The sequence below is a fragment of the Tachyglossus aculeatus genome, chromosome 1 (assembly GCF_015852505.1).
Source record: "Tachyglossus aculeatus isolate mTacAcu1 chromosome 1, mTacAcu1.pri, whole genome shotgun sequence".
Lineage (NCBI taxonomy): Eukaryota > Metazoa > Chordata > Mammalia > Monotremata > Tachyglossidae > Tachyglossus > Tachyglossus aculeatus.
In genome coordinates, this window is record NC_052066.1 from 2,298,960 (window position 1) to 2,326,814 (window position 27,855).

General features: G+C 50.8%; 1 protein-coding gene across 1 annotated transcript in view; it reads right to left on the reverse strand.

Annotated features, from left to right (window-relative positions):
* OSBPL11 (oxysterol binding protein like 11) overlaps positions 1 to 27,855 on the reverse strand; it is a 104,323-nt gene that overhangs the window by 24,621 nt on the left and 51,847 nt on the right. The window contains exons 7-9 of the mRNA XM_038750536.1: positions 25,714 to 25,850; positions 17,306 to 17,446; positions 15,204 to 15,651 (exon numbers count right to left, since the gene is read on the reverse strand). Of these exons, the coding sequence (XP_038606464.1) occupies positions 15,204 to 15,651; positions 17,306 to 17,446; positions 25,714 to 25,850 (726 nt within the window). The remainder of the gene's footprint in view (positions 1 to 15,203; positions 15,652 to 17,305; positions 17,447 to 25,713; positions 25,851 to 27,855) is intronic.

Genomic DNA, 27,855 nt, shown 5'->3' on the forward strand with positions numbered 1-27,855 from the left:
AGGACCTCTGACTCCAAAGCCTGGGCTCTTTTCCACTGAGCCACGCTGCTTCTCTAAATAGCATTTATTGAGCGCTTACTGCGTGCAGGAACACGTAGACGGGTGTCAAAACCAACAGAATAAATAGAATTATGGCTATATAATAATGCTGGCATTTATTAAGCGCTTACTATGTGCAAAGCGCACTGTTCTAAGCGCTGGGGAGGTTACAAGGTGATCAGGTTGTCCCATGGGGGGCTCACAGACTTCATCCCCATTTGACAGATGAGGTCACTGAGGCTCAGAGGAGTTAAGTGACTTGCCCAAGGTCACACGGCAGACACGCGGCGGAGCCGGGATTTGAACCCAGGACCTCTGACTCCAAAGCCCGGGCTCTTTTCCACTGAGCCACGCTGCTTCTCTAAATTGAGTGCTTACTGCGTGCAGGAACACCTAGACGGGTGTCAAAACCGTCGGAATAAATAGAATTATAGCTATATAATAATGATGGCATTTATTAAGCGCTTACTATGTGCAAAGCGCACTGTTCTAAGCGCTGGGGGTGGATACAAGGTGATCAAGTTGTCCCACGTGGGGCTCACAGACTTCATCCCCATTTTCCAGATGAGGGAACTGAGGCCCAGAGAAGTGAAGTGACTGCCCCAAGGTCACACGGCAGACATGCAGCAGAGCCAGGATTTGAACCCAGGACCTCTGACTCCAAAGCCCGGGCTCTTTTCCACTGAGCCACGCTGCTTCTCTAAATAGCATTTATTGAGCGCTTACTGCGTGCAGAAACACCTAGACGGGTGCCAAAACCGTCAGAATAAATAGAATTATAGCTATATAATAACGCTGGCATTTATTAAGCGCTTACTATGTGCAAAGCACACTGTTCTAAGCGCTGGGGGTGGATACAAGGTGTTCAAGTTGTCCCACGGGGGGCTCATAGTCTTCATCCCCATTTTCCAGATGAGGGAACTGAGGCTCAGAGAAGTGAGGTGACTTGCCCAAAGTCACCCAGCTGACAATTGGCGGAACCGGGATTCGAACCCATGACCTCTGACTCCAAAGCCCGGGCTCTTTCCACTGAGCCACGCTGCTTCTCCAGATGCACATCATTCTATTATATATAACATACGCATATACACATAAAACATATACATACACATGATTATATGCACATCAACTTCTATGCACATCATTCTATTATATATAATATACACATATACATAGACAGCGTGGCTCTGTGGAAAGAGCCCGGGCTTTGGAGTCAGAGGTCATGGGTTCGAATCCTGTCTCCGCCACTTGTCAGCTACGTGACTTTGGGCAAGTCACTTCACTTCTCTGGGCCTCAGTTCCCTCATCTGTAAACTGGGGATGAAGACTGTGAGCCCTGCGTGGGACAACCTGATCAGCTTGTAACCTCCCCAGCGCTTAGAACGGTGCTTTGCCCATAGTAAGCGCTTAATAAATGCCATTATTATTAGTATTATTATTCTCTGGGCCTCAGTTCCCTCATCTATAAAATGGGGATGAAGACTGTGAGCCCCCCGTGGGACAACCTGATCACCTTGTAACCTCCCCAGCGCTTAGAACAGTGCTTGGCCCATAGTAAGCGCTTAATAAATGCCATTATTATTATTATAACTATTATTATACACATATACACATAAACATATACATACACATGATTATATGCACATCAACTTCTATGCACATCATTCTATTATATATAATATACACATGTACATAGAAGCAGCGTGGCTCAGTGGAAAGAGCCCGGGCTTTGGAGTCAGAGGTCATGGGTTCTAATCCCGGCCACTTGTCAGCTGTGTGACTTCAGGCAAGTCACCTCACTTCTCTGTGCCTCAGTGACCTCATCTGGAAAATGGGGATGAAGACTGGGAGCCCCCCGGGGGAAAACTTGATCACCTTGTAACCTCCCCAGCGCTTAGAACAGTGCTTGGCCCATAGTAAGCGCTTAATAAATGCCATTATTATTATTATAACTATTATTATACACATATACGCATAAACATATACATACACATGATTATATGCACATCAACTTCTATGCACATCATTCTATTATATATAATATACACATGTACATAGAAGCAGCGTGGCTCAGTGGAAAGAGCCCGGGCTTTGGAGTCAGAGGTCATGGGTTCTAATCCCAGCCACCTGTCAGCTGTGTGACTTCGGGCAAGTCACCTCACTTCTCTGTGCCTCAGTTCCCTCATCTGGAAAATGGGGATGAAGACTGTGAGCCCCCCGGGGGAAAACCTGATCAGCTTGTAACCTCCCCAGTGCTTAGAACAGTGCTTGGCACATAGTAAGCGCTTAATAAATGCCATCATTATTATTATTATTATACACATATACGCATAAACATATACATACACATGACTATATGCACATCAACTTCTATGCACATCATTCTATTATATATAATATACACATCTACATAGACAGCGTGGTTCAGTGGAAAGAGCCCGGGCTTTGGAGTCAGAGGTCGTGGGTTCTAATCCTGGCCCTGCCGCTTGTCAGCTGGGTGACTTTGGGCAAGTCACCTCACTTCTCTGTGCCTCAGTGACCTCATCTGGAAAATGGGGATGAAGACTGTGAGCCCCCCGGGGGAAAACCTGATCACCTTGTAACCTCCCCAGCGCTTAGAACAGTGCTTTGCAAATAGTAAGCGCTTAATAAATGCCATTATTATTATTATTATACACATATATGCATAAACACATACATACACAAGATTATATGCACATCAACTTCTATGCACATCATTCTATTATATATAATACACACATATACATAGACAGCGTGGTTCAGTGGAAAGAGCCCGGGCTTTGGAGTCAGAGGTCATGGGTTCTAATCCCGGCCACTTGTCAGCTGTGTGACTTCGGGCAAGTCACCTCACTTCTCTGGGCCTCAGTTCCCTCATCTGGAAAACGGGGATGAAGACTGTGAGCCCCCCGTGGGACAACCTCATCACCTTGTAACCTCCCCAGCGCTTAGAACAGTGCGTGGCACATAGTAAGCGCTTAATAAATGCCATCATTATTATTATTATTATACACATATACGCATAAACATATACATACACATGACTATATGCACATCAACTTCTATGCACATCATTCTATTATATATAATATACACATCTACATAGACAGCGTGGTTCAGTGGAAAGAGCCCGGGCTTTGGAGTCAGAGGTCGTGGGTTCTAATCCTGGCCCTGCCGCTTGTCAGCTGGGTGACTTTGGGCAAGTCACCTCACTTCTCTGTGCCTCAGTGACCTCATCTGGAAAATGGGGATGAAGACTGTGAGCCCCCCGGGGGAAAACCTGATCACCTTGTAACCTCCCCAGCGCTTAGAACAGTGCTTTGCAAATAGTAAGCGCTTAATAAATGCCATTATTATTATTATTATACACATATATGCATAAACACATACATACACAAGATTATATGCACATCAACTTCTATGCACATCATTCTATTATATATAATACACACATATACATAGACAGCGTGGTTCAGTGGAAAGAGCCCGGGCTTTGGAGTCAGAGGTCATGGGTTCTAATCCCGGCCACTTGTCAGCTGTGTGACTTCGGGCAAGTCACCTCACTTCTCTGGGCCTCAGTTCCCTCATCTGGAAAACGGGGATGAAGACTGTGAGCCCCCCGTGGGACAACCTCATCACCTTGTAACCTCCCCAGCGCTTAGAACAGTGCGTGGCACATAGTAAGCACTTAATAAATGCCATCATTATTATTATTATTATACACATATATGCATAAACACATACATACACATGATTATATGCACATCAACTTCTATGCACATCATTCTATTATATATAATACACACATATACATAGACAGCGTGGTTCAGTGGAAAGAGCCCGGGCTTTGGAGTCAGAGGTCATGGGTTCGAATCCCAGCCACTTGTCAGCTGTGTGACTTCGGGCAAGTCACCTCACTTCTCTGGGCCTCAGTGACCTCATCTGGAAAATGGGGATGAAGACTGGGAGCCCCCCGGGGGACAACCTGATCACCCTGTAACCTCCCCAGCGCTTAGAACAGTGCTTTGCAAATAGTAAGCGCTTAATAAATGCCATCATTATTATTATTATTATACACATATATGCATAAACACATACATACACATGATTATATGCACATCAACTTCTATGCACATCATTCTATTATATATAATACACACATATACATAGACAGCGTGGTTCAGTGGAAAGAGCCCGGGCTTTGGAGTCAGAGGTCATGGGTTCTAATCCCGGCCACTTGTCAGCTGTGTGACTTCGGGCAAGTCACCTCACTTCTCTGGGCCTCAGTGACCTCATCTGGAAAATGGGGATGAAGACTGTGAGCCCCCCGGGGGACAACCTGATCACCCTGTAACCTCCCCAGCGCTTAGAACAGTGCTTTGCAAATAGTAAGCGCTTAATAAATGCCATCATTATTATTATTATTATACACATATATGCATAAACACATACATACACATGATTATATGCACATCAACTTCTATGCACATCATTCTATTATATATAATACACACATATACATAGACAGCGTGGTTCAGTGGAAAGAGCCCGGGCTTTGGAGTCAGAGGTCATGGGTTCTAATCCCGGCCACTTGTCAGCTGTGTGACTTCGGGCAAGTCACCTCACTTCTCTGGGCCTCAGTTCCCTCACCTGTAAATGGGGATGAAGACTGTGAGCCCCGCGTGGGACAACCTGATCACCTTGTAACCTCCCCAGCGCTTACAACAGTGCTTGGCACGTAGTAAGCGCTTAATAAATGCCATTATTATTATTATTATATGCACATCACATTACTTATATGCACACCATTACTTATATGGGAGGCCTTCCCAGATTGAGCCCCCTCCTTCCTCTCTCCCTCCTCCTCCTCCGCATCCCCCCCTCCTTCCCTCCTTCCCCTCCCCACAGCATCTGTATATATGTTTGTACAGATTTATTACTCTATATATTTATTTTACTTCTACATCTCTATTCTATTTATTTTATTTTGTTAGTATGTTTGGTTTTGTTGTCTGTCTCCCCCTTCTAGCCTGTGAGCCCGCTGTCGGGAAGGGACCGTCTCTATACGTTGCCAACTTGTATTTCCCAAGCGCTTAGTCCAGTGCTCTGCACACAGTAAGCGCTCAATAAATAGGATTGAATGAATGAATGAATGTTGCTAACTTGTACTTCCCAAGCGCTTAGTACATTGCTCTGCACACAGTAAGCGCTCAATAAATACGACTGAATGAATGGAGTCAGAGGTCATAGGTTCAAATCCCCACTATGCCAATTGTCAGCTGTGACTTTGGGCCAGTCACTTCACTTCTCTGGGCCTCAGTTCCCTCATCTGGAAAATGGGGATGAAAACTGTGAGCCCCCCGTGGGCCAACCTGATCACCTTGTAACCTCCCCAGAGCTTAGAACAGTGTTTTGCACATAGTAAGCGCTTAACAAATGCCATCATTATTATTATTAAGTCACTTAACTTCTCTGTGCCTCAGTTCCCTCATCTGTAAAAAATGGGGATGAAGACTGTGAGCCCCAAGTGGGACAACCTGATCACCTTGTAACCTCCCCAGTGCTTAGAACAGTGTTTTGCACATAGTAAGCGCTTAACAAATGCCATCATTATTATTATTAAGTCACTTAACTTCTCTGTGCCTCAGTTCCCTCATCTGTAAAATATGGGGATGAAGACTGTGAGCCCGCTGTGGGCCAACATGATCACCTTGTAACCTCCCCAGTGCTTAGAACAGTGCTTTGCACATAGTAAGCGCTTAATAAATGCCACAATTATTATTATTGTCACTTAACTTCTCTGTGCCTCAGTTACCTCATCTGTAAAAAATGGGGATGAAGACTGTGAGCACTGTAAAGCAAAGCACTGTTTTAAGCGCTGGGGGGGATACAGGGTGATCAGGTTGTCCCACGTGGGGCTCACCATCTTCATCCCCATTTGACAGATGAGGGAACTGAGGCCCAGAGAAGTCAAGTGACTTCCCCAAAGTCACCCGGCTGACTAGTGGCCGAGCCGGGATTTGAACCCATGACCTCTGACTCCAAAGTCCGGGCTCTTCCCACTGAGCCACGCTGCTTCCCTGCTTCCATTCCCGACGGGAGACCCCGTCCCCTTCACCCTGGACTGCGGTGGGGAAAGGAAGCGGTGTGGCTCAGCGGAAAGAGCCCGGGCTTTGGCGTCAGAGGTCGTGGGTTCAAATCCCGGCTCCGCCAATTGTCAGCTGGGTGACTTTGGGCGAGTCACTTCACTTCTCTGGGCCTCAGTGACCTCATCTGGAAAATGGGGATAAAGACTGTGAGCCCCCCGTGCGACAACCTGATCACCTTGTAACCTTCCCAGCGCTTAGAACGGTGCTTTGCACATAGTAAGTGCTTAATAAATGCCATTATTATTATTATTAATAAAGGGGGATGGTGGGGGTCGCCGGGTGGGGCCCCTCCCAAATGGGGGCAGGGGTCTGTGGCCCCCAAGACACATCCCCATCCCCCCCGCCTTACCTCAATCAATCAATCAATCAATCAATCGTATTTATTGAGCGCTTACTGTGTGCAGAGCACTGGACTAAGCGCTTGGAAGCGCTCCTTCCCTTCCCCACAGCACCTGTATATATGGATATATGTTTGGACGGATTTATTACTCCATATATTTACTTATTTTATTTGTACATATTTATTCTATTTATTTTATTTTGTTAATATGTTTTGTCTTCTTGTCTGTCTCCCCCTTCTAGACTGTGAGCCCACTGTTGGGTAGGGACCATCTCTATATGTTGCCAACTTGGACTTCCCAAGCGCTTAGTACAGTGCTCTGCACACAGTAAGCGCTCAATAAATACGATTGAATGGATGAATGAATGAAAAAGCAGCGTGGCTCAGTGGAAAGAGCCCGGGCTTGGGAGTCAGAGGTCATGGGTTCAAATCCCGGCTCTGCCAACTGTCAGCTGGGTGACTTTGGGCGAGTCACTTCACCTCAGTGTGGCTCAGTGGAAAGAGCCCGGGCTTTGGAGTCAGAGGTCATGGGTTCAAATCCCGGCTCTGCCAACTGTCAGCTGGGTGACTTTGGGCGAGTCACTTCACCTCAGTGTGGCTCAGTGGAAAGAGCCCGGGCTTTGGAGTCAGGGGTCATGGGTTCGAATCCCAGCTCCGCCAACTGTCAGCTGGGTGACTTTGGGCAAGTCACTTCACTTCTCTGGGCCTCAGTTCCCTCATATGTAAAATGGGGATGAAGACTGTGAGCCCCCCGTGGGACAACCTGATCACCTTGTAACCTCCCCAGCGCTTAGAACAGTGCTTGGCACACAGAAAGCGCTTAACAAATACCATCTTCATTGTTATTATTCTCTGTGCCTCAGTTCCCTCATCTGTAAAATGGGGATTAAGACCGTGAGCCCCCCGTGGGACAACCTGATCACCTTGCAACCTCCCCAGCGCTTAGAACAGTGCCTCGCACATAGAAAGCGCTTAACAAATACCATCATCATTATTATTCTCTGTGCCTCAGTTCCCTCATCTGCAAAATGGGGATTAAGACCGTGAGCCCCCCGTGGGACAACCTGATCACCTTGCAACCTCCCCAGCGCTTAGAACAGTACTTTGCACATAGAAAGCGCTTAACAAATACCATCATCATTATTATTATTCTCTGTGCCTCAGTTCCCTCATCTGCAAAATGGGGATTAAGACCGTGAGCCCCCCGTGGGACAACCTGATCACCTTGCAACCTCCCCAGCGCTTAGAACAGTGCTTCGCACATAAAAAGCGCTTAACAAATACCATCATCATCATTATTATTCTCTGTGCCTCAGTTCCCTCATCTGTAAAATGGGGATTAAGACCGTGAGCCCCAGATGGGACAACCTAATCACCTTGTATCCCTCCAGTGCTTAGAACATAGTAGACTGTGAACCCCCTGTTGGGTAGGGACCGTCTCTATGTGTTGCCAACTTGGACTTCCAAGCGCTTAGTCCAGTGCTCTGCACACAGTAAGCGCTCAATAAATACGATTGATTGATTGACTGATAGTAAGCGCTTAACGAATACCATTATTATTATTATTATTATCAAGCCATAATGTGGAATCCGCTCTACCACCACCCCTCTCCCCTCCATTGGTGCACTTGGAGGGATCAGGCGGGGCTGGGGGGGGTGTACTGGACATTCACACTCTCCGTTTCATTTCAGGGAAACCCAAGGAGGGGAGATACGTCTCTATGTGTTGCCGACCTGTACTTCCCAAGCGCTTAGTACAGTGCTCTGCACACAGTAAGCGCTCAATAAATACGATTGATTGATTGATAGGGATAGGGGCCGCTATCAGAGGTAGGATGACCAATCTGGGACCATTATCAGGAAGAATGACCAGTCCGGGGCCACCATGAGGGGTAGGATGACCAGTCTGGACCAGTATGAGGGGTTGGATGACCAGTCCGGGACAACGATGAGAGGCAGGATGACCATTCCGGGACCAATATCGGGTAGAATGACCAGTCCAGGGCCACTCTGAGGGGCAGGATGACCCGTCCGGGGCCACCGTGAGAGGAGGAATGGTCAGTCCGGGACAACTACCCGGTAGACTGACCAGGCCGGGGCCACTATGAGAGGCGGAATGACCAGTCCAAGACCACCATCGGTCAGTCCGGGACCTCTAGGAGGGGTAGGATGACCAGTCCGGGGCCACTAGCAGAGGCAGAGTGACCAGTCCGGGGCCACTATCAGATGCAGAATGGCCAGTCTGGGGCCACTATCAGGGGCAAAGTGACCAGTCGGGGACAGCTATCGGGTCAGAATGACCAGTCAGGGGGAACTACAAGAGTTAGGATGACCAGTCTGGGGCCACTAAGAGAGGTAGGATGATCGGTCTTGGACTATTATCGGGGCAGACTGACCAGTCCAGGGCCACTAAGAGAGGTAGAGTGACCAACTCAGGGCCACTAACAGGTAGAAAGACAAGTCCGGGGCAACGATGAGAGGCAGAGTGACCAGTCCGGGGCCACGATCAGAGACAAAAAGACCAGCCCAGGGCCACTCTGAGAGGCAGATTGACCGGTCCGGGGCCACTATGAGAGGCAGAATGACCAATTCAGGGCCACTAACAAGTAGAATGACCGATCCGGGACCAAAATGAGGGCAGAGCGACCAGCTCGGGGCCACCCTGAGAGGCAGACTGACCAGTCCGGGGCTGCTAAGAGAGGTAGAGTGACCAGTCCGAGGCCATAATCAGAGACAGAAAGACCAGCCCGGGGCCACTCTGAGAGGCAGACTGACCAGTCCAGGGCCGCTAAGAGAGGTAGAATAACCAATTCAGGTCCACTAACAGGTAGAATGACAAGTCCGGGGCCATGATGAGAGGCAGAGTGACCAGTCCGGGGCCACGATTAGAGACAGAAAGACCAGTCCGGGGCCACTCTGAGAGGCAGACTGACCGGTCCTGGGCCACTAAGAGAGGTAGGATAACCAATTCAGGGCCACTATCAGGTACGACGACAAGTCCGGGGCCACGATGAGAGGTGGAGCGACCAGTCCGGGGCCACAATCAGAGACAGAAAGGCCAGCCCGGGGCCACTCTGAGAGGCAGATTGACCGGTCCGGGGCCGCTAAGAGAGGCAGAATGACCAATTCAGGGCCACTAACAGGTAGAATGACAGATCCGGGACCAAAATGAGGGCAGAGCGACCAGCTCGGGGCCACCCTGAGAGGCAGACTGACCAGTCTGGGGCTGCTAAGAGAGGTAGAGTGACCAGTCCGAGGCCATAATCAGAGACAGAAAGGCAGCCCGGGGCCACTCTGAGAGGCAGACTGACCGGTCCGGGGCCGCTAAGAGAGGTAGAATGACCAACTCAGGTCCACTAATGGGTAAAACGACAAGTCCGGGGCCACGATGAGAGGCAGAGTGACCAGTCCGGGGCCACGATTAGAGACAGAAAGACCAGCCCGGGGCCACTCTGAGAGGCAGACTGACCGGTCCGGGGCCGCTAAGAGAGGCAGAATGACCAATTCGGGGCCACTAACAGGTAGAATGACAGATCCGGGACCAAAATGAGGGCAGAGCGACCAGCTCGGGGCCACCCTGAGGGGCAGAATGACCAGTCCGGGGCTGCTAAGAGAGGTAGAGTGACCAGTCCGAGGCCATAATCAGAGACAGAAAGACCAGCTCGGGGCCACTCTGAGAGGCAGACTGACCAGTCCGGGGCCGCTAAGAGAGGTAGAATGACCAATTCAGGTCCACTAATGGGTAAAACGACAAGTCCGGGGCCACGATGAGAGGCAGAGTGACCAGTCCGGGGCCACGATCAGAGACAGAAAGACCAGCCCAGGGCCACTAAGAGAGGCAGACTGACCGGTCCTGGGCCACTAAGAGAGGTAGGATAACCAATTCAGGGCCACTATCAGGTACGACGACAAGTCCGGGGCCACGATGAGAGGCGGAGTAACCAGTCCGGGGCCACGATCAGAGACGGAAAGACCAGCCCGGGGCCACTCTGAGAGGCAGACTGATCAGTCCGGGGCCGCTGAGAGGTAGAATGACCAATTCGGGGCCACTAACAGGTAGAATGACAGGTCCGGGGCCAAAATGAGGGCAGAGCGACCAGCTCGGGGCCACCCTGAGGGGCAGAATGACCAGTCCGGGGCTGCTAAGAGAGGTAGAGTGACCAGTCCGAGGCCATAATCAGAGACAGAAAGACCAGCTCGGGGCCACTCTGAGAGGCAGACTGACCAGTCCGGGGCCGCTAAGAGAGGTAGAATGACCAATTCAGGTCCACTAATGGGTAAAACGACAAGTCCGGGGCCACGATGAGAGGCAGAGTGACCAGTCCGGGGCCACGATCAGAGACAGAAAGACCAGCCCAGGGCCACTAAGAGAGGCAGACTGACCGGTCCTGGGCCACTAAGAGAGGTAGGATAACCAATTCAGGGCCACTATCAGGTACGACGACAAGTCCGGGGCCACGATGAGAGGCGGAGTGACCAGTCCGGGGCCACGATCAGAGACGGAAAGACCAGCCCGGGGCCACTCTGAGAGGCAGATTGACCGGTCCGGGGCTGCTAAGAGAGGTAGAATGACCAATTCAGGGCCACTATCAGGTACAACGACAAGCCTGGGGCCACGATCAGAGACAGAATGACCAGCCCGGGGCCACTCTGAGAGGCAGACTGACCAGTCCGGGGCCACAAAGAAAGGTAGAATAACCAATTCAGGGCCACTAACAGGTAGAACGAGAAGTCTGGGGCCACGATGAGAGGCAGATTGACCAGTCCGGGGCCATGATTAGAGACAGAAAGACCAGCCCGGGGCCACTCTGAGAGGCAGACTGACCAGTCCGGGGCCGCTAAGAGAGGTAGAATGACCAATTCGGGGCCACTGACAGGGAGAACGACAAGTCCGGGGCCACGATGAGAGGCAGAGTGACCAAGCCGGGGCCACTATCAGAGACAGAATGACCAGTCTGGGGCCACTCAGAGGCAGACTGACAAGTCCAGGGCCGCTACGAGAGGCAGAATGACCAATTCAGGGCCACTAACAGGTAGAACGACAAGTCCGGGGTGACGATGAGAGGCAGAGTGACAAGCCCGGGGCCACTGTGAGAAGCAGACTGACCGGTCCAGGGCCGCTAAGAGAGGTAGAGTGACCAGTCCGAGGCCACTATCAGGGACAGAATGACCAGCCCAGGGTTACTCTGAGAGGCAGAGTGACCAGTCCGGAGCCGCTAAGAGAGGCAGAATGACCAATTCGGGGCACTAACAGGTAGAACGACAGGTCCGGGGCCACGGTGAGAGGCAGAGTGACCAGTCCGGGGCCACAATCGGAGACAGAAAGACCAGCCTGGGGCCACACTGTGAGGCAGACTGACCGGTCTAGGGCCGCTAAGAGAGGTAGAATGACCAATTTGGGGCCACTATCACATAGAACGACAAGTTCAGGGCCACGATGAGAGGCAGACTGACCAGTCTGGAGCCACGATTAGAGACAGAAAGACCAGTCCGGGGCCACTCTGAGAGGCAGACTGACCGGTCCGGGGCCGCTAAGAGAGGTAGAATGACCAATTCGGGGTCACTATCAGGTAGAACGACAAGTCTGGGGCACAATGAGAGTCAGATTGACCAGTCCGGGGCCATGATCAGAGACAGAAAGACCAGCCTGGGGCCACTCTGAGAGGCAGATTGACCGGTCCAGGGCAGCTAAGAGAGGCAGAATGACCAATTCAGGGCCACTAACAGGTAGAAACAAGTCCGGGGCCACGATGAGAGGCAGAGCGACCAGCCCGGGGCCACCGTGAGAGGCAGACTGACTAGTCCGGGGCTGCTAAGAGAGGTAGAGTGACCAGTCCGAGGCCACGATCAGAGACAGAAAGACCAGTCCAGGGCCACTCTGAGAGGCAGAGTGACCAGTCCGGGGCCGCTAAGAGTGGTAGAATGACCAATTCAGGGCCACTATCAGGCACAACGACAAGTCTGGGGCCACGATGAGAGGCAGAGTGACCAGTCCAAGGCCACGATCAGAGACAGAAAGTCCAGCCCAGGGCCACCCTGAGAGGCAGACTGACCGGTCCGGGGCTGCTAAGAGAGGTAGAATGACCAATTCGGGGCACTAACAGGTAGAACGACAGGTCCGGGGCCACGGTGAGAGGCAGAGTGACCAGCCCGGGGCCACCATGAGAGGCAGACTGACCGGTCCAGGGCCGCTAAGAGAGGTAGAGTGGCCAGTCCGAGGCCACTATCAGGGACAGAATGACCAGCCCAGGGCCACTCTGAGCGGCAGACTGACCAGTCTGGGGCCACTAAGAGAAGTAGAATGACCAATTCAGGGCCACTAACAGGTAGAACGACAACTCCAGGGCCACGATGAGAAGCAGAGTAACCAGCCCAAGGCCACCATGAGAGGCAGACTGACCGGTCCAGGGCCGCTAAGAGAGATAGAGTGGCCAGTACAAGGCCACTATCAGGGACAGAATGACCAGCCCAGGGCCACTCTGAGAGGCAGACTGACCAGTCTGGGGCCGCTAAGAGAAGTAGAATGACCAATTCAGGGCCACTAATAGGTAGAACGACAACTCCGGAGCCACGATGAGAGGCAGAGTGACCAGTCCGGGGCCACGATCAGAGACAGAAAGACCAGCCCGGGGCCACTCTGAGAGGCAGACTGACCGGTCCGGGGCCACTAAGAGAGGTAGAATGACCAATTCGGGGCCACTATCAGATAGAACGACAGGTTCGGGGCCACGATGAGAGGCAGACTGACCAGTCTGGGCCCACGATTAGAGACAGAAAGACCAGTCCGGGGCCACTCTGAGAGGCAGACTGACCGGTCCGGGGCCGCTAAGAGAGGTAGAATGACCAATTCAGGGCACTAACAGGTAGAACGACAGGTCCGGGGCCACGGTGAGAGGCAGAGTGACCAGTCCAAGGCCACCGTGAGAGGCAGACTGACCGGTCCGGGGCCGCTAAAAGAGGTAGAGTGACCAGTCCGAGGCCACGATCAGAGACAGAAAGACCAGTCCAGGGCCACTCTGAGAGGCAGAGTGACCAGTCCGGGGCCGCTAAGAGAGGTAGAATAACCAATTCAGGGCCACTAACAGGTAGAATGACCAGTCCGGGGCCACGATCAGAGAGAATGACCAGCCTGGGCCACTCTGAGGGGCAGACTGACCGGTCCGGGGCCGCTAAGAGAGGAAGAATGACCAATTCGGGGCACTAACAGGTAGAACGACAGGTCCGGGGCCACGGTGAGAGGCAGAGTGACCAGTCCGAGGCCACGTGAGAGGCAGACTGACCGGTCCGGGGCCGCTTAAGAGAGGTAGAGTGACCAGTCCGAGGCCACCGTAAGGGACAGAATGACCAGCCCGGGGCCACTCTGAGAGGCAGAGTGACCGGTCCGGGGCCGCTAAGAGAGGCAGAATAACCAATTCAGGGCCACTAACAGGTAGAACAAGTCCGGGGCCACGATGAGAGGCAGAGTGACCAGTCCGGGGCCACTCTGAGGGGCAGACTGACCGGTCCGGGGCCACTAAGAGAGGTAGAATGACCAATTCGGGGCACTAACAGGTAGAACGACAGGTCCGGGGCCACGGTGAGAGGCAGAGTGACCAGTCCGAGGCCACCGTGAGAGGAAGACTGACCGGTCCGGGGCCGCTAAGAGAGGTAGAGTGACCAGTCCAAGGCCACTATAAGGGACAGAATGACCAGCCCGGGGTCACTCTGAGAGGCAGAGTGACCGATCCGGGGCCGCTAAGAGAGGTAGAATAACCAATTCAGGGCCACTAACAGGTAGAACAAGTCCGGGGCCACGGTGAGAGGCAGAGTGACCAGTCCTGGGCTACGATCAGAGACAGAATGACCAGCCCGGGGCCACTCTGAGAGGCAGACTGACCGGTCGGGGGCCACTAAGAGAGGTAGAATGACCAATTCGGGGCACTAACAGGTAGAACGACAGGTCCGGGGCCACGGTGAGAGGCAGAGTGACCAGTCCGGGGCCACCGTGAGAGGCAGACTGACCGGTCCGGGGCAGCTAAGAGAGGTAGAGTGACCAGTCCGAGGCCACTATAAGGGACAGAATGACCAACGCGGGGCCACTCGGAGAGGCAGAGTGACCGGTCCGGGGCCGCTAAGAGAGGCAGAATAACCAATTCAGGGCCACTAACAGGTAGAACAAGTCCGGGGCCACGGCGAGAGGCAGAGTGACCAGTCCTGGGCTACGATCAGAGACAGAATGACCAGCCTGGGCCACTCTGAGAGGCAGAGTGACCGGTCCGGGGCTGCTAAGAGAGGTAGAATGACCAATTCAGGGCCACTATCAGGTACGACAAGTCCGGGGCCACGAGGAGAGGCAGAGCGACCAGCCCGGGGCCACCCTGAGAGGCAGACTGACCGCTCTGGGGCCGCTAAGAGAGGTAGAGTGACCAGTCCGAGGCCACTATAAGGGACGGAATGACCAGCCCGGGGCCACGGTGAGAGGCAGAGTGACCAGTCCGGGGCTACGATCAGAGACAGAATGACCAGCCCGGGGCCACTAGGAGAGGGAGAATGACCAATTCGGGGCCACTATCAGGTACGACAAGTCCGGGGCCACGAGGAGAGGCAGAGCGACCAGCCCGGGGCCACCCTGAGAGGCAGACTGACCGGCCCCGGGGGGGGGTCAGCGGGTCGCTCACCTTCGCCGGCCATGGTCACGCCGATGGACATGCCCAGGAACTTGCTCTTGGTCCAGACGTGGGCGCCGACGCTGACGCCCCGCTCGGGGCACTCGGCGTAGAAGCCGGACACGGGCGGGTGGTGGGACACCTGCTCGGCCACGAAGCGGACGGTGTCGCTGGCCGGCTCGGCGGCGGGGGTCCCCGCGGCGGGCTCGGGGGCCGCGGGGCGGCCCACCCTCCACGAGCAGTGGAAGGTCTCCCCGAGGATGGGGTTGTAGGGCTTCTTGGCCACCGCGCCCTTGCGGCCCTGGCGGAAGGCGGTCAGGTAGTAGTGGACGAAGCGGACCATGCGGTCTTCGGCCGTGCGCCCGCCGGGGATGGCCAGGAACAGGTCCGGGTGCGACAGGAAGTCGGCGTACATCTCCAGCAGCGAGCGCTTCTCCAGGGTGAAAGTGGGCAGGACCACCTACCGACGGGAGGGCGGGCGGGCGGGCGGGCGGCGGGGTCAGCCCGGCCCCAACCCCGGGCCAGGGCCGCCCGCCGCCGACGGGGATTGTCGCGGTTCATTTTCACATCCCACGCGCTCAGTACAGTGCTCTAGTGGGCGCTTAATAAATACGGCGGGAAGGAGGAGTGGAAGCGGGGTGGAGGGGGCGGTCAGGGAGTGGCAGGGCAGGGGGCTAGGCGTCCCAACTCGATTGAATGAATGAATGAATGAATGAACTCACCCTCCCCTGCCGCCCCCGGCCCCCCACCCTCCGGACCGGCTTCCCCGCACGGGCCCCCCAGGATCAGTTTCCCCCAGGGCTCGCCCCCCCCCTCGAATTCATTCATTCAATCGTATTTATTGAGCGCTTCCTGTGTGCAGAGCACTGGACTAAGCGCTTGGGAAGGTCAATTCGGCAACAGGTAGGGACAATCCCTACCCGACAACGGGCTTCGGCCTTCCCGTAGAAGCCCCCCCCGGACCCGGGCCTCCCATAGGGGTCTGCCAGGCCTCACGCGGGTCAAGTCCATGCCCGGTTCCAGCTGGGATGGGGGTCCTCCACTGGGCCGGCCTTCCCACGGGGGCCCCCCGGGATCCACCCTCCCACAGCGGGCCCCAGGAATCCGGCCTTCCCACAGGGGCCCTCCGGGGATCCACCTTCCCACAGGGCCCCCCCCAGGATTCACCTTGGGACCCCCCAGGACCGGCCTTCCCTCAGGAGACCCCAGGGATCTGGCCTTCCCACAGGGGAAGCCTTCCCTCCGAGGTCTCCCGGGATTCACCCTCCCTCAGGGGCTCCCTAGGAATGGCCTTCCCTCAGAGGTCTCCCAGGATTCACCCTCCCTCAGGAGTCTCCCGGGATCCCCCCTCCCTCAGGGGTCTCTCGGGGAATCCACCCTCCCAAAGGGGTCCCCCCCAGGACTCGGCCTTCCCACAGGGGTCCCGGGGATCCGGCCTTCCCTCTGAGGTCTCCCGGGATTCACCCTCCCTCCCGGGCTCCCCAGGAATGGCCTTCCCTCAGGGGTCTCTCAGGGAATCCACCCTCCCAAAGGGGTCCCCCACAGGAATGGGCCTTCCCACAGGGGTCCCGGGGATCCGGCCTTCCCTCCGAGGTCTCCTAGGATCCACCCTCCCTCAGGGGCTCCCTAGGAATGGCCTTCCCTCAGGGATCTCTCGGGATCCACCCTCCCTCAGGGGTCACCCACAAGATTTGGCCTTCCCACAGGGGTCCCGGGGATCCGGCCTTCCCTCAGAGGTCCCCCGGAATTCACCCTCCCTCAGGGGCTCCCCAGGAATGGCCTTCCCTCAGGGATCTCTCGGGATCCACCCTCCCAAAGGGGCCCACCACAGGATTCGGCCTTCCCACAGGGGTCCCGGGGATCCGGCCTTCCCTCCGAGGTCTCCCGGGATTCACCCTCCCTCAGGGGCTCCCCAGGAACGGCCTTCCCACGGGGGTCTCCTGGGATCCACCCTCCCAAAGGGGTCCCCCACAGGGATCCCGAGGATCCGGCCTTCCCTCCGAGGCCTCCCGGGATCCCCCCTCCCTCAGGGGCTCCCCAGGAACGGCCTTCCCTCGGGGGTCTCCCGGGATCCCCCCACCCTCAGGGGTCCGGCCTCTCCCCGGGGGCCTCACCCGGGTCAAATCCATGCCGAGCTTCAGCTGGGAGAGAAGGTGCAGGATGACGCTGCGCTGCTCCTCCACGGCGCCCAGGTCGTCCTCCTCATCCTCCCCGGTGTCCTCCACCTCCTCGTCCGGGTCGACTTCCTCGGGGGCCTGCCGGACGGCACCCGCCGCCGCGCCCCGCGGGGGTCAGCGGGACCCCCGGACCCGGCTCCCCGGCCCCAGCCGGGGGGGGGGGACGACTCTCCCCGGCTCCTCCGGGAAGCCTTCCCAGATTGACCCCCACTTTTCCTCGGCTTCCCCGCCCTTCCGGGTCACCCTGACTCGCTCCCGCTCCCCGGCCCACGGCGCTTAGGTCGCTGTCGGACACTTCATTTATTTCGATCGACGCCCGTCTCCCCCGCCCCCAGACTGCCAGCTCGCTGTGGGCAGGGACCGTCTCTTTTTAATAATAATAATAATAATAATACTGCGCGCAGAGCATCATCATCATCATCATTATTATTATTAAATGCTACTGAATGGGGGAATTGAGCGCTTACTGCACGCAGAGCGTCATCATCATCATTATTATCATTAAATACTACTGAATGGGGGAATTGAGCGCTTACTGCACGCAGAGCGTCATCATCATCATTATTATTATTAATAAATACGACCGAACGGGGGAATTGAGCGCTTACTGTGCACAGAGCATCATCATCATCATATTTATTTATTTATTTTACTTGTCCATATCTATTCTATTTATTTTATTTTGTTAGTATGTTTGGTTTGGTTCTCTGTCTCCCCCTTCTAGACTGTGAGCCCGCTGTTGGGTAGGGACTGTCTCTAGATGTTGCCAACTTGGACTTCCCAAGCGCTTAGTACAGTGCTCTGCACACAGTAAGCGCTCAATAAATACGATTGATTGATTAATAATAATAATGGCATTTATTAAGCGCTTACTATGTGCAAAGCGGCGTTCTAAGCGCTGGGGAGGTTACAAGGTGATCGGGTTGTCCCACGGGGGGCTCGCAGTCTTCAGCCCCATTTTACAGATGAGGTAACTGAGGCCCAGAGAAGTGAAGTGACTTGCCCAAAGTCACCCAGCTGGCAATAGGCGGAGCTGGGATTTGAACCCGTGACCTCTGACTCCAAAGCCCGGGCTTTTCCCACTGAGCCACGCTTTTATTGCTGTATTCATTCACTCATTCATTCAATAGTATTTAATTCAGCGTGGCTCAGTGGAAAGAGCCCGGGCTTTGGAATCAGAGGTCGTGGGTTCGAATCCCTCCTCTAATAATAATAATAATGGCATTTATTAAGTGCTTACTATGTGCAAAGCACTGTTCTTAGCGCTGGGGAGGTTACAAGGCGATCAGGTTGTCCCACAGGGGCCTCACAGTCTTAACCCCCATTTTCCAGATGAAGTAACTGAGGCACAGAGAAGTTACGTGACTTGCCCAGTCACACAGCTGACAATTGGTGCAGCCGGGATTTGAACCCATGACCTCTGACTCCAAAGCCCAGGCTCTTTCCACTGAGCCATGCTGCTTCACGTGTCTGCTGTGTGACCCTGGGCAAGTCACTTCACTTCTCGGAGCCTCAGTGACCTCATCTGGAAAATGGGGATGATGACTGTGAGCCCCACGTGGGACAACCCAATCACCTTGTATCCCCCCCAGCGTTTAGAACAGTGCTTTGCACGTAGTAAGAGCTTAACAAATGCCATCATCATTATCATTAACATCTCTGTGCCTCAGTTACCTCATCTGTAAAATGGGGATTAAGACTGTGAGCCCCCCCGTGGGACAACCCGATCACCTTGTAACCTCCCCGGCGCTTAGAACAGTGCTTTGCACACAGTAAGCGCTTAATAAATGCTATCATTATTATTATTATTATTATTATTCATTCAATCATATTTATTGAGCGCTTACTGTGTGCAGAGCACTGGACTAAGCGCTTGGGAAGTCCAAGTCGGCAACATCTAGAGACGGTCCCTACCCAACAGCGGGCTCACAATCAATCAATCAATCAATCAATCGTATTTATTGAGCGCTTACTGTGTGCAGAGCACTGGACTAAGCAGTTGGGAAGTACAAATTGGAAACACATAGAGACGGTCCCGCCCCAACAGTGGGCTCACAGTCTAAAAGGGGGAGACGGAAAACAAAACCAAACATACTAACAAAATAAAATAAATAGAATAGATACGCACAAGTAAAATAAATGAATAAATAGAGTAATAAATATGTACAAACATATATACATCTATACAGGTACAGTCTAGAAGGGGGAGACAGACAACAAAACAAAACATTTTAACGAAATAAAATAATCAACCAATCAATCGTATTTATTGAGCGCTTACTGTGTGCAGAGTACATATCTGTATTTGTGCATATCTATTCTATTTATTTTATTTTGTTAGTATGTTTGGTTTTGTTCTCTGGTCTCCCCCTTTTAGACTGTGAGCCCATTGTTGGGTAGGGACTGTCTCTAGATGTTGCCAATTTGTACTTCCCAAGCGCTTAGTACAGTGCTCTGCACATAGTAAGCGCTCAATAAATACGATTGATGACGACTGATGATGCAGAGCACACGGTAATAAAGTAAATAAATAAGTAAATAGAGTAAATATGTGCAAATAAAATAGAGTAATAAATCCATACAAACATATATACATATATACAGGTAGAAGGGGGAGACAGTCTAGAAGGGGGAGACAGACAACAAAACATATTAACAAAAGAAAATGAATAGAATAAATATGTACAAATAAAATAAATAGAGTAATAAATCCGTACAAATATATATCCATCTATACAGGTGCTGTGGGGAGGGGAAGGAGGTAAGGCGGGAGGGAGAGGAAGGCATAAAAAGAAGCAGCGTGGCTCAGTGGAAAGAGCCCGGGCTTTGGAGTCAGAGGTCGTGGGTTCGAATCCCGGCTCCGCCACACGTCTGCTGTGTGACCTTGGGCAAGTCACTTCCCTTCTCGGAGCCTCAGTTCCCTCATCTGGAAAACGGGGATGATGACTGTGAGCCCCACGCGGGACAACCTGATCCCCTTGTATCCCCCCCAGGGCTTAGAACAGTGCTTTGCACATAGTAAGCGCTTAACAAATGCCATTATTATTATTATTATTATTATTATTTCCCAAGCGCTCAGTCCAGTGCTCTGCACACAGTAAGCTCTCAATAAATAGAGAAGCAGCGTGGTTCAGTGGGAAGAGCCCGGGCTTGGGAGTCAGAGGTCATGGGTTCAAATCCCGGCTCCGCCAACTGTCAGCTGGGTGACTTTGGGCAAGTTCCCCTCCCCACAGCACCTGTATATATGTATGTACATATTTATTACTCTATTTATTTATTTTACTTGTACATATTTATTCTATTTATTTGATATTGTTAATATGTTTGGTTTTGTTGCCTGTCTCCCTCTTCTAGACTGTGAACCCGCTGTTGGGTAGGGACCGTCTCTATATGCTGCCGATTTGTACTTCCCAAGCGCTTAGTACAGTGCTCTGCACACAGTAAGCGCTCAATAAATACAACTGAATGAATGAAAGTCACTTAACTTCTCTGTGCCTCAGTTCCCTCATCTGTAAAACGGGGATTAAAACTGCGAGCCCCCCGTGGGACAACCCGATCACCTTGTAACCTCCCCGGCGCTTAGAACAGTGCTTTGCACCCAGTAAGCGCTTAACAAATACCATTATTATTATTATTATTAGAGAAGCAGCGTGGCTCAGTGGAAAGAGCCCGGGCTTGGGAGTCAGAGGTCATGGGTTCAAATCCCGGCTCCGCCACTTGTCAGCTGGGGGACTTGGGGCAAGTCACTTCACTTCTCCTTCTTACTTAAACTGTGAGCTCCACGTGGGACCTGGTTAATAATACTAATAATAACGGTATTTGTTAAGCGCTTAGCCACACTAATAATTATAGTGAACGCTTGTTATTCATTTTATTTCATGGCATTTTTTAAGCACTTACCGTATGCCAGACACTGTACTAAGCGCCGCGGGGGAAACAAGCTAATCAACTCGGACCCAGTCCAGGTCGAAAAAGGGGCTGACAGTCTTAATCCCCACTTTACAGGTGAGGTAATTAAGGCACAGAGAAGTTAGGTGACTTGGCCAAGGTCAAAGAGCCCGGGCTTTGGAGTCAGAGGTCGTGGGTTCAAATCCCGGCTCCGCCAACTGTCAGCTGGGTGACTTTGGACAAGTCACCTCACTTCCCTGGGCCTCAGTTCCCTCATCTGGAAAATGGGGATGAAGACCGTGAGCCCCCCGTGGGACAACCTGATCACCTTGTAACCTCCCCAGCGCTTAGAACAGTGCCTGGCACATAGTAAGCGCTTAACAAATACCGTTATTATTAGTATTATTAATCAGGTCCCACGTGGAGCTCACAGTTTAAGAAGGAGAAGTGCACATAGTAAGCGCTTAATAAATGCCATCATTATTATTATTATTATTAGAACAGTGCTTGGCACATAGTAAGCGCTTAATAAATGCCATTATTATTATTATTATTATTATTAGAACAGTGCTTGGCACATAGTAAGCGCTTAATAAATGCCATTATTATTATTATTATTATTATTAGAACAGTGCTTGGCACATAGTAAGCGCTTAACAAATACCATTATTATTATTATTAGAACAGTGCTTTGCACATAGCGAGCTCTTAATAAATGTCATTATTATTATTATTATTAGAACAGTGCTTTGCACATGGTAAGCACTTAATAAATGCCATTATTATTATTAGAACAGTGCTTGGCACATAGCAAGCGCTTAATAAATGCCATTATTATTATGATTATTATTAGAGCAGTGCTTGGCACATAGTAAGCGCTTAATAAATACCATTATTATTATTATTAGAACAGTGCTTTGCACATAGCAAGCGCTTAATAAATGTCATTATTATTATTATTAGAACAGTGCTTTGCACATGGTAAGCACTTAATAAATGCCATTATTATTATTAGAACAGTGCTTGGCACATAGCAAGCGCTTAATAAATGCCATTATTATTATTATGATTATTATTAGAACAGTGCTTTGCATGTAGTAAGCACTTAATAAATGCCGTTATTATGATTATTATTAGAACAGTGCTGTGCACATAGTAAGCGCTTACTAAATGCCATTATTATTATGATTATTATTATTAGAACAGTGCTTTGCACATAGTAAGTGCTTAATAAATGCCATTATTATTATTATTATTCTAGCCTGTGAGCCCGCTGTTGGGTAGGGACCGTCTCTCTATGTTGCCAACTTGGACTTCCCAAGTGCTCAGTACTGTGCTCCGCACACCATAAGCGCTCAATAAATACGACTGAATGAATGAATGAATGTTGCCAACTTGGACTTTCCAAGGGCTTAGTACAGTGCTCTGCACACAGTAAGCGCTCAATGAATGAATGAATGAATGAATGTTGCCAACTTGGACTTCCCAAGCGCTTAGTCCAGTGCTCCGCACACAGTAAATGCTCAATAAATAAGACTGAATGAATGAATGACTGAATGAACGTTGCCAACTTGGACTTCCCAAGTGCTCAGTACTGCGCCCCACACACAGTGAGCACTCAATAAATATGACTGAATGAATGAATGAATGTTGCCAACTTGGACTTCCCAAGTGCTTAGTCCAGTGCTCCGCACACAGTAAACGCTCAATAAATACGATTGAATGAATGAACGAATGTTGCCAACTTGGACTTCCCAAGGGCTTAGTCCTGTGCTCTGCACACCGTAAGCGCTCAATAAATACGATTGAATGAATGAATGTTGCCAACTTGGATGTCCCAAGTGCTCAGTACTGTGCTCCGCACACAGTAAGCGCTCAATAAATACGATTGAATGAATGAATGAATGTTGCCAACTTGGACTTCCCAAGTGCTTAGTCCAGTGCTCCGCACACAGTAAGCGCTCAATAAATACGACTGAATGAATGAATGACTGAATGAACGTTGCCAACTTGGACTTCCCAAGTGCTCAGTACTGCGCCCCACACACAGTGAGCACTCAATAAATATGACTGAATGAATGAATGAATGTTGCCAACTTGGACTTCCCAAGTGCTTAGTCCAGTGCTCCGCACACAGTAAACGCTCAATAAATACGATTGAATGAATGAACGAATGTTGCCAACTTGGACTTCCCAAGTGCTTAGTCCTGTGCTCTGCACACCGTAAGCGCTCAATAAATACGATTGAATGAATGAATGTTGCCAACTTGGATGTCCCAAGTGCTCAGTACTGTGCTCCGCACACAGTAAGCGCTCAATAAATACGATTGAATGAATGAATGAATGTTGCCAACTTGGACTTCCCAAGTGCTTAGTCCAGTGCTCCGCACACAGTAAGCGCTCAATAAATACGACTGAATGAATGAATGACTGAATGAACGTTGCCAACTTGGACTTCCCAAGTGCTCAGTACTGCGCCCCACACACAGTGAGCACTCAATAAATATGACTGAATGAATGAATGAATGTTGCCAACTTGGACTTCCCAAGTGCTTAGTCCAGTGCTCCGCACACAGTAAACGCTCAATAAATACGATTGAATGAATGAACGAATGTTGCCAACTTGGACTTCCCAAGTGCTTAGTCCTGTGCTCTGCACACCGTAAGCGCTCAATAAATACGATTGAATGAATGAATGTTGCCAACTTGGATGTCCCAAGTGCTCAGTACTGTGCTCCGCACACAGTAAGCGCTCAATAAATACGATTGAATGAATGAATGAATGTTGCCAACTTGGACTTCCCAAGTGCTTAGTCCAGTGCTCCGCACACAGTAAGCGCTCAATAAATACGACTGAATGAATGAATGACTGAATGAACGTTGCCAACTTGGACTTCCCAAGTGCTCAGTACTGCGCCCCACACACAGTGAGCACTCAATAAATATGACTGAATGAATGAATGAATGTTGCCAACTTGGACTTCCCAAGTGCTTAGTCCAGTGCTCCGCACACAGTAAACGCTCAATAAATACGATTGAATGAATGAACGAATGTTGCCAACTTGGACTTCCCAAGGGCTTAGTCCTGTGCTCTGCACACCGTAAGCGCTCAATAAATACGATTGAATGAATGAATGTTGCCAACTTGGATGTCCCAAGTGCTCAGTACTGTGCTCCGCACACAGTAAGCGCTCAATAAATACGATTGAATGAATGAATGAATGTTGCCAACTTGGACTTCCCAAGTGCTTAGTCCAGTGCTCCGCACACAGTAAGCGCTCAATAAATATGATTGAATGAATGAATGTTGACAACTTGGACATCCCAAGTGCTTAGTCCAGTGCTCCGCACACAGTAAGCGCTCAATAAATATGATTGAATGAATGAATGTTGCCAACTTGGACATCCCAAGTGCTTAGTCCAGTGCTCCGCACACAGTAAGCGCTCAATAAATACGATTGATTGAATGAATGAATGAATGTTGCCAACTTGGACTTCCCAAGTGCTTAGTCCAGTGCTCCGCACACAATAAGCGCTCAATAATTACGATTGAATGAATGAATGTTGCCAACTTGGACTTCCCAAGTGCTTAGTCCAGTGCTCTGCACACCGTAAGCCCTCAATAAATACGATTGAATGAATGAATAAATGAATGAACGAATGTTGCCAACTTGGACTTCCCAAGTGCTTAGTACTGCACTCCGCACACAGTAAGCGCTCAATAAATACGATTGATTGAATGAATGAATGAATAAATGTTGCCAACTTGGACTTCCCAAGTGCTTAGTCCAGTGCTCCGCACACCGTAAGCGCTCAATAAATACGATTGAATGAATGAATGTTGCCAACTTGGACATCCCAAGTGCTTAGTCCAGTGCTCTGCACACCGGAAGCGCTCAATAAATACGATTGACTGAATGAATGAATGTAGCCAACTTGGATGTCCCAAGTGCTTAGTCCAGTGCTCCGCACACAATAAGCGCTCAATAAATACGACTGAATGAATGAATAAATGAATGAATGAATGTTGCCAAACTGGACTTGCCAAGTGCTTAGTCCAGTGCTCTGCACACAGTAAGCGCTCAATAAATACGACTGAATGAATGAATAAATAAATGAATGAATGTTGCCAACTTGGACTTCCCAAGTGCTTAGTACAGTGCTCCGCACACAGTCGGCGCTCAATAAATGATTGAATGAATGAATGAATAAATGTTGCCAACTTGGACTTCCCAAGTGCTTAGTCCAGTGCTCCGCACACAATAAGCGCTCAATAATTACGATTGAATGAATGAATGTTGCCAACTTGGACTTCCCAAGTGCTTAGTCCAGTGCTCTGCACACCGTAAGCCCTCAATAAATACGATTGAATGAATGAATGAATGAATATTATTATTGGAGAAGATGCTCCAAAAATACACGGCCGCGTTCCCGGCCCCCGCGGCGGAGCCACTTACCGCGTCCAGGAGTCCGGTGCCCGCGGCGGCCTGGTCCTCCGGCTTCTCGGGCCCGGCGGCGAGGGCCGGGTCGGCTCCGTGGTGGTCGCCGCGGTCCGGCGGCGGGTCCCGCGGCTCCGGCCAGCCGCCGGGCGGGCCTGGGGGGGGACGACGGGAGTTGGGCGTCGCGGCCCGCTCACGGCGGCCCGGCCGACGGCCCATCGCGGCTCCGGCGACCCATCAATAATCATCATCATCATCATCATCAATCGTATCTATTGAGCGCTTACTATGTGCAGAGCACTGGACTAAGCGCTTGGGAAGTACAAATTGGCAACATCTAGAGACGGTCCCTACCCAACAGTGGGCTCACAGTCTAGAAGGGGGAGACAGACCACAAAACCAAACATATTAACAAAATAAAATAAATAGAATAGATATGTACAATCAATCAATCGTTATTTATTGAGCGCTTACTGTGTGCAGAGCACTGGACTAAGCGCTTGGGAAGTCCAAGTTGGCAACATCTAGAGACGGTCCCTACCCAACAACGGGCTCACAGTCTAGAAGGGGGAGACAGACAACAAAACCAAACATATTAACAAAATAAAATAGAATAGATATGTACAATCAATCAATCAATCAATCATCATCAATCGTATTTATTGAGCGCTTACTATGTGCAGAGCACTGTACTAAGCGCTTGGGAAGTACAAATTGGCAACATAGAGAGACGGTCCCTACCCAACAGTGGGCTCACAGTCTAGAAGGAGGAGGTGGAGAACAAAACCAAACATACTAACAAAATAAAATAGAATAGATATGTACAAATAAATTAAATAAATAAATAAATAGAGTAAAAAAATATGTACAAACATCTATCCATATATCCAGGTGCTGTGGGGAAGGGAGGGAGGTAAGATGGGGGGATGGAGAGGGGGACGAGGGGGAGAGGAAGGAAGGGGCTCAGTCTGGGAAGGCCTCCTGGAGGAGGGGAGCTCTCAGCAGGGCCATCAATAATGGAGGCCGACCCCCCCAGGACGGCTCCCGGGGATGATTTATTTTTTATATATGTTGCCAATTTGTAATTCCCATGCGCTTAGTACAGTGCTCTGCACATAGTAAGCGCTCAATAAATACGATTGATGATGATGATGGCATTTGTTAAGCGCTTACTATGTGCCAAGCACCGTTCGAAGAGCTGGGGGGGGATACAAGGTGATCAGGTGTCCCACGTGGGGCTCACAGCCCTGCTGAGAGCTCACCTCCTCCAGGAGGCCTTCCCAGACTGAGCCCCTTCCTTCCTCTCCCCCTCGTCCCCCTCTCCATCCCCCCCGTCTTACCTCCTTCCCTTCCCCACAGCATATATATGTATATATGGTTGTACATATTTATTACTCTATTTATTTATTTATTTATTTATTTTACTTGTCCATATCTATCCTATTTATTTTATTTTGTTAGTATGTTTGGTTTTGTTCTCTGTCTCCCCCTTTTAGACTGTGAGCCCACTGTTGGGTAGGGACTGTCTCTAGATGTTGCCGATTTGTACTTCCCAAGTGCTTAGTACAGTGCTCTGCACATAGTAAGCACTCAATAAATACAATTGATGATGATGATGATAATAATAATAATGATGGCATTTATTAAGCGCTTCCTATGTGCAAAGCACTGTTCTAAGCGCTGGGGAGGTTATAAGGTGATGAGGTTGTCCCACGTGGGGCTCACAGCCTTCATAATAATAATCATAATAATAATGATGGCATTTATTAAGCGCTTCCTCTGTGCAAAGCACTGTTCTAAGCGCTGGGGAGGTTACAAGGTGATCAGGTTGTCCCACGGGGGGCTCACAGCCTTCACAATAATAATAATAATGATGGCATTTATTAAGCGCTTCCTATGTGCAGAGCACTGTTCTAAGCGCTGGGGAGGTTATAAGGTGATCAGGTTGTCCCACGTGGGGCTCACAGCCTTCATAATAATAATAATAATAGTAGTGATGGCATTTATTAAGCGCTTCCTATGTGCAGAGCACTGTTCTAAGTGCTGGGGAGGTTATAAGGTGATCAGGTTGTCCCACGGGGGGCTCACAGCCTTCATAATAATAATAATAATAATAATAATAATAATAATAATGATGGCATTTATTAAGTGCTTCCTTTG